This window comes from Narcine bancroftii, chromosome 7, assembly GCF_036971445.1.
Source record: "Narcine bancroftii isolate sNarBan1 chromosome 7, sNarBan1.hap1, whole genome shotgun sequence".
NCBI lineage: Eukaryota > Metazoa > Chordata > Chondrichthyes > Torpediniformes > Narcinidae > Narcine > Narcine bancroftii.
Window position 1 is genome coordinate 40,238,404 of NC_091475.1, and position 12,210 is coordinate 40,250,613.

At 42.4% G+C, this 12,210-nt stretch overlaps 1 protein-coding gene across 6 annotated transcripts in view; it reads right to left on the reverse strand.

Moving 5' to 3' along the window:
* Positions 1–7,897, reverse strand: part of LOC138738799 (integrator complex subunit 6-like) — a 73,169-nt gene extending 65,272 nt beyond the window's left edge. For 3 of the 6 annotated variants that reach the window (XR_011341771.1, XR_011341772.1, XM_069889735.1), the window contains exons 1-3: positions 7,372–7,896; positions 7,125–7,202; positions 2,694–2,843 (exon numbers count right to left, since the gene is read on the reverse strand). Coding sequence is in view for 4 of the 6 variants with exons in the window: in XM_069889735.1 (XP_069745836.1) it covers positions 2,694–2,843; positions 7,125–7,202; positions 7,372–7,482 (339 nt within the window). In the remaining 2 variants the exon portion in view is untranslated. Of the gene's footprint in view, positions 1–562; positions 855–2,693; positions 2,844–7,124; positions 7,203–7,371 lie in introns of those variants that run through there. The other 3 variants (XM_069889736.1, XM_069889733.1, XM_069889732.1) reach the window with 3 other exon arrangements.
* Between the last annotated feature and the right edge of the window lie 4,313 nt (positions 7,898–12,210).

A 12,210-nucleotide genomic window follows, 5' to 3' on the forward strand; every position in this document is an offset into this window, starting at 1 on the left:
ATAAATGGAAGGTGTTGTGGTTTTTGTTCTATCTGTTTAAAGTGGCCAAAGTCAAGTGAAATCAACTTTATTGCTGTATAAATGACTGTATAAACCATACGATCAAGAACATTTGCACTGTTTCAGAATTCAATTTTGGTAAACCATTGAGCTATCCAAATGACAGATAGCCATTTGGCTGAGATTGGCATCCAACTTCTGTCAGCCTGTCACTCTGTTGGGACAAACACTGGTTTAATTTCAGCACTGATCTGTCATTGAATAAGCCACTTGTTAATTATTCAGGCTCTCATTTGAAATGGCTTCTTGTTCAAGATACTGGAGGGCACTCAAGACATGTTAAATCATTGAAATTCTTTATCTCCAGATACTGCTTAGCTTACTGCAGCATATTTGAAAGGATGGCCTATCTTGCTAAGAAACTAGGTAATCAAAAATAACTTAATTTTAAATTATTCTTTCAGTTGAGCAGAGACAAACAATAATTAGCCTTCCACCACCTTCATGGATTAAAAAAGTTACACAAGATTCCGCCCCCCCCACCCCACCCTCCCGCAACCGAGACCCAAATAAACATGACAAACAAAAAATGACAACTGTAGGCAAAGCAGGATGGCATGAAGCAGAAGCTTTGAAAACTCAGCTTGGTTAAGCTTTCAGAGCAGCATTTTGGATTAAACAGAGGAAATGTGTTTTTTTAAAATCCTTTAGTAACCCTTCCGAGTTAATCATCCATTGGGCAGCATCGGCCATGTTAAGTTCCTGATTAGGAGTTTCAACAGAGCACAACTCATGAGTGCCGATAGGAAGAACTCTCAAGTCCTGAAGAAATTTTCAAATCACATTTTCATACACTGTTTTGACAAAGATCAGAACAGAGTTGTTCAGAATCTGTCCCATCACCTTTGAACTTGATGCTGAATCACCACTACTCCACTATTACTTCCCACATGGTCAGGTGAAGCAAATTGAACACTTTCCAAAAGCCTTGTTAGTCAAAACTGTCCTTCAAATTTGTCTTTCATAGATAGAAATAAATGTTGTATCCTCTATTATGTTTTTCAGAGGAATGTTTAAGATTTCAAAATATTTACAGTACAAGCCACAAATTAAATTGTCACTTATACTGGAAACAAAATCTCCTGTTTTCTCAGAAACCCACATGCTTTTAATCAATCCACCTCCAACAGAATACAGTTCTAGATAAGTTAGCCAAAGCAGCTTGAAAATTAAAATCTTTCAAGCCAAAATGGTAAATAGAATTCGGGATCAGATATTAATAATTGAGCCAATTTGAATGTACACTAAATACCAACTTCAGCCAAATCATCAAGAACACAAATCAAATACAATGTGTCAGGGCACTTATCAAATGTCAGAGGTAGCACAAATATTAGGTCATTAAAATTTACATGCTATGAAACATTATGTAGAATGTTTTCCATCAGTTGTTGTTCCAATTTCAATCAACCCTGGAGCACAATGCATGTAATGGTGAGACACTGATTTCAATGCCAACAGCAGAACATATGCTGTTGGTTATATCAGTCCATCACTGCCATTGGATGAAGATCAGAGGCACGATGCTAAGTCAATGAGGAGAAAAAATACTCTGCACGGTTACATATTTCATACGTGTTCAATCTCTATGTACACTTTCTGATCACAATAATCGTTGGGATCTATATTAGCATGCACCTTTTCCTGGAGCTCAGAGTGTGCTGCTTTGGAGACCAGCAAGTTAATGGGAATGGAAAACACACTGCACACCCAATCCTCACTAGGCCCAGAAAAGGTTTACAATGGTCCAAATAAGACATTTGTTTTAAATAATTAAGGAATAATTTCCTATGGCTAACTGTAAATCAAGTACTTTTTTTTTTTAAACTCAAAATTCAGAATTGTACTTTTACACTTTAGAAAATTCCACACTTTCGAGGTAATCTGGTACATAGCATATTGCTATGCTTTCCTTGGTGCTGGTCCATCATTTTCAGTAATATTCTAAGTAGCTGTTAATACATTTGGACTAACAGTGTACACCAACATGCTATCCAACTAGTGAAGTGGAAAGATCAATGAAACGCAACCATTTTGGCCAAAATCCTGTAGAACCAACAACCCAATAAGTCCCTTAAAAAAAAAATTCGTAGGCTGGCAACTCAGTGGATGAACCCAAACCCTAGGGAATCCACAGGTTTTGTGACAAGCTAAGAATTATACCAGGAATATAATCAATTCAGATAAACTGATGGTGAACGACTTGTGTTGAAGCTTACCAGACCTCCCCAGGGCAAAACTGCATCACTCATTGCCTACTGCCTTTTTAATCCATCTCCTGAAAGTATCATACTTGCTTAGTTACAAGAATGGCTATTCTTCACAGTGCAGAAAGTTACAATCAAGTGCAATTAAGTTGACCCATTTTGCCCACCAAAAACCTTGGTTGAAATCAGATAATTAACCACAGTACAGGAGTCAGGTTTCACAATGTACTGACACTGCCTGGCAATATTCAAATTGTTTTGGAGCACCTAGGAAATTAAGTCACTTAATGTAATGTATCCATGTGATTTCTTGATTTGGAACTGTGAAAGGAATGGTTGTAGGGATTTTTTTTTAAAATTTTACTTCTGTGCAAATAGAGGATTTAAAATATATTTTGTAGAACTGCATTTCTGTGTTAAACATACCTGCCCATAGTTGTCTATTCCAGTAACTAATCTATTTAAATTTAATAAATCAAAGGATGTCCTTAAAGACTGGCCAAGGGTTGACAATCCTACAGCTTGAAGATTTTTCAATTCGTTCATGAACGTTGCATGGTTTTCCTTCCAGCCAGCCTGAAAAATAAAACATTTCAGTCATGTACTCTCATTTCCTGTTCAGAAATCCTTCCAATTCATCACTTGTTGCATGGAGACAGCTTCTGCGGGTCATTTTAATAAAATGTCAACACAGGAAAATGCATGGAAATGTATACAAAATTAGCAACTTCACAAAATAATCTTTTAAAATGCCGCATTTTAACAGATTTTTTTTGCCAGGCTTCATTTTACTTTTCAAATTTTATTCAAGCAAAAACAAGGCCATTGACCTTTGAAACAGGAAGAGGGCTGGATAGCTGATACCGACATGCACCTCACTTGAGTCACCCAAGCTTTAACAATGAGAGTTGAAGACTATGGCTTAAAGAAGCATTGCAGCTCAATATAATCATTTCAACTTCAGGACACAATAGGTTACTTATTTATGCAGGGGCAAGAACTAAAAGAGCAGCCAATTTTGTCCATCAAAACTCAGGACAGCTTTCCCAGTTAATGCTGAGATTTGCACAGGTAACCCATATTTTTAACAAAAAGCTACACATATAACCTAATAGTTTGCCAGCATGCTCCTCAAGCTCGGTGCATCATTGCTAAAAATTGTCAATCATCCTCAGAATATAGGCAGCAAAGCAAAGCTAGTGCCTCACAATAGCAGACACCAGTATTCAATCCAGACATCTGGTGCTGTCTGACAGGTTTCTTCTGGAAGCTCATTTCCACCAACATCCCAAAGATGTGAGTTGGTAGGTTAATTTGCCACTGTAAATTTACCCTTGTGGAATTGAGTGGCTGAATCTGGGGGGAATTAATGAAAATGTGGGGAAATAGATGATTGTCCGTGCAGATTCTGAGATGAAGGCCCCGTTTTGGTGCTGTTTCATCATGTGTCTGCTTGCCCACCACTTTCCATCCAAATAAAACAAATCAATATTTTTCCCAACAGAGATGAAAATTCAGGAGCCCATTGTTTTATGCTGTCCTTTTCAAATAATAATACACCATTTCAATAAGCCACCACCCAATGTTAATTATTTCCTTTTGTTCAATGAAATACCAAGGCAATTTACATGAGTCTTATAAACAAAATGTGGCACAATTACATTCAGGCAGTTGACCAAAAGCTTTATCCAGGTTTATTTTTCCTGAACTGAGAAGCAGGATTTAAAAGATGGAAAGCCTTGGTCTGCAGGTAAAGTTTTAGTATTTTCTCCAAAGGTCAGATGATCAAGACCCAAAATACAGTAGAAACAGATTTCAGAGAGCTGGAGGAAATGGCTGGTAAACACAGCCATGAACAAATAAGTTTTTTAAAAAAAAGCTCATTAAAAAGCAATGAATGTCAGATGACCTGTGCATAACAAATGAACAAGTCAATGTGAATTAAGAGAAAACAATTGCAGTTGCCTTAATCCAGAACAACATGAATCACAGGAGTAATGAATGAGTGTTTGTGCAGGAAAAGCTACGTCAGCCAAGAGTGCATTGAGAAAACCATTCAGGTGTTAACAAAGGCACAAGTTTCATCAGCGTTGGGGTAGAAGTTGGTCATGTTACCAAAGTGGAAGCAGGACTTCTTAATGATGCCTCAATTTAAGGTCAATTATACAAAGTCAGAAAACAGTTCATTTTTAAACTTGTGTGAGGAGAGACAAAGACCACAGGATCAGGGTCTGTTTTAAGGACCAAATCCTTTCAATTTTTTGTATCCACTACTAGAGTCCAAAAATTGAGACTAAATTGGAGGGGGGGGGGGGGGAGGGAAGAGTTAGCACAGCTTAAGGGAGCATGGGTGCTTGTTATTGGACTATCAATCCAAATATCAAGACCAATTATCTAAATTCAAATTCCACCACAGTGGTTAGTGCATTTAAATTCAATTAGCTGGCATCAGCTATAGTGAAAAAAACAAAAACAAATGGACTGTTGAAAAAAGCTCAACTGTTTCACTAACCTATCTGGTTACTTCAGTCAGTTACACCCATATCCCAAAAATGGAGCAGGAAAACACAGATGCTTGCTTTTCAATATTGTTGTGGCACAGCATGGAAATAGTCAAGACCACTGGAGATAACCAGCTACACAACATTTAATCAATACCACAAATTCCATTCTCTTTTCAGCATTCAACTAGATTCAGGCCATATGCAAGTTTGATGCTGTAATTCACCTGATCTGCTTTGGACCACCTAACAATTTGAGGACCATGCTCCTCCATATTAATACTGTCTGTTCCTATCTCAGTCCATTTGCTTCTCAAAATCTCACATCGTCAGAATACTGAAGTATTCCAACACTTTCCTAGCTAGGCCTCCTTCTCTTTATTATAAAATTGCTACCCCAAACTCTGCTGCTTGTGAACAATTTTTTTCCTTGTCTCAATGTCAATCACACTTGTGTGCTTGCTAATTTACAGTAGATTGCAAGGAAACAATACCATTTTTGCTTCTCCATCTCCACCAAAAGGTCACACTGTACCATTGGCTCTCTCAGTAATATGCCGCTTAAAATATGCTGCGGCAGAAATCGCGACGTCTGGATCATCTCTGAATTGAGCAGCTCCATCACTCAGCTGCTATAACCCAAGATCACAGACACCTGCCCCGAAAACTCAAACTCTTTTTCTTTATCCAAGGTGCTCCTCAAAATTTAGTCCTTTGACCAAGCTTTTAGTCTTGTGCAGTTCAGTGCCAGATTTTGTTTGACAACACTCCTGCGAGTTGCCTTGTGACATTCTGTTCCATAAAGGTGCTTATGCTGCTGTCACCTAAAAGTGGAAGAAGATATTTTAAACAAAAATAATTTAACATTTGCCTTAATTTTGCAGGAAGAAATCTCAGCACAATTCAAGTTTTCTTGCCCTTTAAAGGAGGATTTGGGCACTAGATTTCATTTAAAGGTGTACCCCCCACCCATCCCTATTTAAAACTGTGTTAACAGTAGCTACCATTTTGAACAACCATCCTCCACTACACATCAATAACTCTGTAGTAGAGAGTGGAGAATACCAAGTTCCTTGGAATTCACTTAACTAGTGACCTATCGTGGACACACATCTCCTCACTTGTCAGGAAGGCACAAAAGTGACTGCAGTTCCTAAGAAGATTGAAGCGGACAAGGCTAGCCACCTTCTACAGGTGCTCTATTAAGAATGTTCTGGCTGGCTTCATCATAATGTGGTAGTTACTGCAGAGAATTGGATTGAAGGTCAATTGACAGGACCATAATACTGGCAGAGAATCACTTGTCTCCCTCCCCACCTCCTGCAAAAATCAATCTGATCTACCGGGGTTGTCATCCGAAGAAGTCACGCAAAATAATGGAGGACCCCTTCCACCCAGCATCTTTCAGCTGCTCCTGTTGGAGATACAGGAGCATCAGAGCAGGTACCACCAGGCTGAGAAACAGCTTCTTCCCATTGGCAGTGAGAATGCTGAATGACCAGAGGAATGGGTCACACTAACCATCTCAGACTCTCATGAATGAAACAATACTTATTCATAGAAATACTTGTCCTGTACACTGTATATATTGTTTGTCTGTATGCCATGTCTGGCGGTGTCTGCATGTTTTGCACCAAGGGCCAGAGAATCATGTTTCATCGGGTTGTACTTGTACGATTAGATGGCAATACTGTAAACTGGACTTGACTTCAACTACTGTAAGATTTCTGTGAAGGTGTTCACATAGGCTACTATAGGACATTAAAAACAAAAATGCATTTATACATAAAACTAATTGTATTCCCAAGTCGACTTGGAGAGAAGACTGTCAGTAGAGGTGCTCCCATGCCTCTGATGCCCTCACCACGATGTTGTGTGATTGGAATATTTGATAGATGGCTTTTCCTTAATTTGCAGCAAGTCTGGGCACATGTTTCGGACTGCCCTCCCCCTTAAAGGTGCAGGCTTGGAATATCTCACAAAGATCGCCCTTCCTCTTTAAAGGAGCAAACATCTCCGTGAAAATGAATCACCAGGGAGTGGACCGGCTCTGCATTCGGTACAAAGCAGTGGGGTTGATTTGGAGAACTCCTCAAGTTGGCTCCCTCCCTCCCAACTGGTTTTGTGAAGCGAGGCGACGCATCCGCCGTCCTCCCGAGCCCGGGCGGCAGCTGCAGCCCCAGCCTCACAGGAAGAAGTCGGCCATGTTAGAGGTGCCCTGCTGGAGAGGCAGCCACAGCCCTCCCCTCAAACGCAACTCAATAAAACGCAGATCCATTCGAGCCCCTCTCTCTCTCTCTCTTCCCCCCCCCCCCCCCCCCCCCCCTCCACTTTAGCGCCAGGGCACGAGTTTTACCTTAATACCGTAGGGCGGCTCGTCGAACGACACCAACATGTACCTGTCCCCGCGGCTGGCAGGGTCGCGGGCCCGCAGCTGTGGAGAGACCGTGGGAGGGGGGGACAGAGAGAGGGGGCACAAGTTAGGATCAATCATCATCGTCACTGCGGGGCCTGAGGCCTGTCTCTCAACCCGTTCCCCCCCCCCAAAAAAAATTTTTTTTTAATTAATAAAAACTCCCCTTGCTTCTAATTCCTTTTTTTACCTTCATGAAGGTCTCAACCGCGCCTTTGGCTATGTCCAAGTAGGTGGTGCCCAGATGGGTGCGCTGGCTCATGGAGGCGGACGTGTCTATGAGGAAAAGTAAGATGGGCATGGTGGAGGGGGCTGGTGAGGGTCAACCTGGGTGGAGTGGAGGAAAGGGGGGCAGTGTGCTGTCAGCAGAACACCCCCCCCCCTCCTCCCCACCGGCTCTCAGGTGGCCGAAAGAATGGGTTGGGAGGGAAGCTTCCACTCGGGGAGGTTGGCCAAATAAGCCTAGGATCTCCCCCCCCCCCCCCCAACCCGCACGCAGCTGGACAACGGCCGCTGAAGTTTGACGGGGGGCAACAGGGGGCGGCGGGTGTAGGGGTCTCGGCTCCAATGTGCCTGCCTGTCACCTTTACCCTAGCCCGAGTTCAGGGGCCGCCCCAACACACGCACCGAAGCAGCTCCCCCACCCCCCCGACTCTCTGCTTTGCCCTCCTGTGTGCCTGTCCCTCTCTTAAATGCCGCTCGGCACAACTTTGCTTCTCGTTTTGACTGCCCCTTTCCCTCCCTTCCCCCACCCCCCTTCCCTCTCTTTCTCACTCTCCAACCACCGGACCCACGTGACGTTACGTCGCTGCGGCCCTTCATTGGTCGAGGGCAGGCCCCTTCCTTTGCATATGACGACACGCCGCTCCGGCGAGGGTGCTGTGCCAAATCCTCCCAGCGCGCATGCTCGCGGGTGGCCAGCGGGGAGAGGCGCACACGTCAGCCGTCGCCTGTGTGCATGCGTGGCCTTTTTCAAATCCACCAGCCTTGCGAAAAAAAACGCCCGATTTTTTGCACATGCGCACTGGACGATGCGCGGTGCTGCACAATGCGAAGGGTCGATTGTGGCTATGGTTTATGAGTTCTGAGCTCTCATGAGTCCATGGTGGGAACATCACCACTCAATGGGTCAGCAGCACTGATATCAAGCCAAGCCTCACGAGCTCTCACTTTCAACCTAGCCCCAGCACTGGCGCTCAGCCTCGCCCCAGCAAGGGCAAACAGCACTGGCGCTCAACCTCGCCCCAGCAAGGGCAAACAGCACGGGCACAGTCGAGCCCCAGCGAGGGCAACTGCACTGGCACAGTCGAGCCCCAGCAAGGGCAAACAGGACTGGCACAATCTAGCCCCAGCAAGGGCAAACAGCACTGGCACAGTCGAGCCCCAGTGAGGGCAACTGCACTGGCACAGTCTAGCCCCAGCAAGGGCAAACAGGACTGGCACAATCTAGCCCCAGCAAGGGCAAACAGCACTGGCACAGTCGAGCCCCAGCAAGGGCAACTGCACTGGCACAGTCGAGCCCCAGCAAGGGCAAACAGGACTGGCACAATCTAGCCCCAGCAAGGGCAAAGCACTGGCACAGTCGAGCCCCAGTGAGGGCAACTGCACTGGCACAGTCTAGCCCCAGCAAGGGCAAACAGGACTGGCACAATCTAGCCCCAGCAAGGGCAAACAGGACTGGCACAGTTTAGCCCCAGCAAGGGCAAACAGCACTGGCACAGCCTAGCCTCAATGAGAGCAACTGCACTGGCACAGATTAGCCCCAGTGAGGGCAATTGCACTGGCACAGATTAGCCCCAGTGAGGGCAACTGCACCAGCACAGCTTACCCCCAGTGAGGGGAACTGCGCTGGCACAGCTTAGCCCCAATGAGGGCCAATGCACTGGCACAGTTTAGCCCCAGAGAGGGCAACTGCACTAGCACAGCTTAGCCCCAGTGAGGGGGACTGCACTGGCACAGCTTAGCCCCAATGAGGGCAAATGCACTGGCACAGTTTAGCCCCAGAGAGGGCAACAACACTGACACACGGGCTCTGGCAACTTTCACCCACAACCCAATCCATGGGAATGAAACACTTCTGATCCACATCCCAGCCCAGGGAATGAACCAGCTTTCAACCACATCCCAAGCCCTGAGAGTGCAACATAAGAATAAAAACAAAATAGAAGCAGGAGCAGGCCATCTGATTGTTCGAAACTAATTCACACCATTCATTAGGGTCATGGATGATCATTCAAATTCCATCCCTGATTTCTGTTCCCTTCCCATATCAGTTTATCTCTTTCACTTTTAGATGAAATTTGATTCTTTCATAAATAGATTTAATGATTTGGTCTCAACTGCTTTCAGTGATAGAAAATTCCACAGGTTCATTCCTCACTAGAAGAAGAAGAAAAATCTCCTTTTCTCAGTCCCAAGTTGGGCCCTGAGCTCCAGTTTTTGCACTTCCTCACTATCACAAAGAAGCTGCATATGTCCTGTCCAGTCACATCAGAATTTTATAAAATTGAAATATCTTGTTTTTTAAACTCTAGCAAATATAAGCTCAGTCATTTCCAATTGTTTTTTTAATTTATTTTTCATTTTTTATAAATATACTGTGGCGGAGTGAGCAGTGGAAGAAACACAACCACCTCGTCGAGGGTCGTTAATGACTATTTTTATTCAAATTCAGCACATGCCCCTTTAAGCATGAGCTCAGTCACCTCGTGCATTGTGACATCATCATCGCTGCCCCAGGCGCATGCTGGGCAGGAGACTTGAGGCAGGGAGAAACCCTGACAGCGCCATCTTCCCATGGTTGCCCCGCCATGTGGCATTACAAGCAGGGCTGGTTCCCATGAGGATGTGTGCCGCCATAATACATAGTAAAATCTTCAATATCACAATATATTTAAAAATTTTATACAAAGAAAAACCCCTCCCCTTCCCTAGAAAATATGAATCCACACACCATCAGAGCTCACATTTATACTATCCATAAAAAATCTATGCAGGGAAGTCATATCTGTTTATATTGTAACAGCATCTGTTATTATCATTAGTGTAATTGGGCCCCTATATGGTCCAAATATGGTTGCCATATCTTGACAAATGTGTCATGCTTGTTTTTGAGATTACATGTAATTTTCTCCATTGGTATACAACTATTCATCTCTGCAATCCATCGTGCTATGAGTAAGGGAGAGTCAGACTTCTAAGTCATTGCAATACACTTCTTAGCCATTGCTAAAGCTACATTGACAAAATAAATTTGGAATTTAGTTAACTTATTACTTATTTCATTAAAATTACCCAAAAGATAAAGCTCGAGGTCATCCGCGAAGGCCACTCCTGTTATCCTTATTAACATTTCCGCAATATCCTCCCAAAAAGGCCTCGCTTTCACACACGACCAAGTAGCATGAAAAAATGTTCCTGTTTCAATCCAACATCTAAAACACATCTCCGATATTTCAGACTTTGACCTATGTAGCTTCTGTGGTGTAAGATATAATAGGTGTAAGAAGTTATACTGAATCAGTCTGTATCATGCATTTATAATTGATGTCATACTATCCAAACACCAATCAGACCAACATCTTTATGATATTACAACACCTAAGTCTGATTCCCATCTCTCTCTTGACCTCTCTAAACATGGTTTTACACTTGCACTCTGGAGAGCATAGTACATTTTTGTTATAAATTTGGGTGTATTCACCAGTTGATCATTAGCTCCATTTCACTCATTTCAGGTGGGACCAACATTGACCCCCATTTTCTCTCTCAAGAATGTTCTTTCTCTTAAAAACAAAATTTGTTAATAGCAAGGAAATGTATTGCAGTGACTTGGAAATTGGATTCACATTTAAGTATAGGAAGATGAAATGCAGAAATTCAAAGCTGTATCCCTGAAGAGAAAATCACATATAATTTGAGAAATAAATATGGTATATTTTTGCAAATTTTGATAAAAAATTTATATCATAAACCACAAGCTAAAATTATAACCAATAATCTGATGTCAGCGGTGTTCTCCTTGAGTAGGTCGAGCAGACAGGGATGCCCCCTGTCCCCAGTGCTTTTTATTTTATCGATTGAACCACTGACAGAGATAATAAGAAGGGATCTAGATATAAAGGGCTTCAAAGTCAGACAAGAAGAACAAAAAATTAGTCTATTTGCTAATGATATGCTACTATACCTATCCGACCCTGCTAAATTTTTTGGAAAAATTACAAGGAACACCAGAAAAATCTGATTATAAAATAAATATGGACAAAAGTGAGATAATGCCATTGACACATTTTGAATATGAAAGATACCATAAAGGAAGTAAATTTAAATGGAAGACATATGGAATAAAATATTTTAGAATAGCAACTGACAACAATTTACAAAATCTGTATAAACTAAATTATGTTCCTCTTTTGGGGAAGATATAAGAAGACCTGTAGAAATGTAGAGGCTTACCGATTACTAGTGGGAAGGGTTAATTGCGTCAAAATGAAAATAATGCTAAGACTGCCTATTCTGTTACCCAAAATGTCTTTAAGTTATTAAACAATTATATCAGACAGTTCCCATAGAATAATAAGGTAGCAAGAATCGCACTGGAAAAACTAACATGGGACTACAGGCTGAGAGGACTTACTCTTCCAGATTTAAAAAAATACTTCCTCGCTGCACAGGCTCGATTTCTTACAGCCTTCTTTGTTGAAGACACCTCCCCCTCTTGGATTCAGATGGGAATGCACTCAATGGGGGAGGGGGAAGCAAAGGATTTTGTCTATAAATTTGAAAAAATAGACAGATAATCCCATACTATGACATATGATCAGAACGTGGCAAGAAATTAATGAATGTATCGGTAAAAAAGTTAGGATATCAATAAAATCACCATTGTGCAAAAATGTGTTATTGCCTATGACAAAGGCATAAGAAATATTAAAGACTGCTATACAGAAGAAACTTTTATGTCCTTCCAACAACTAAAACACAAATATGGAGTGGCCAATGGGACCTTCTTTTGTTTTCTCCAGCTTAG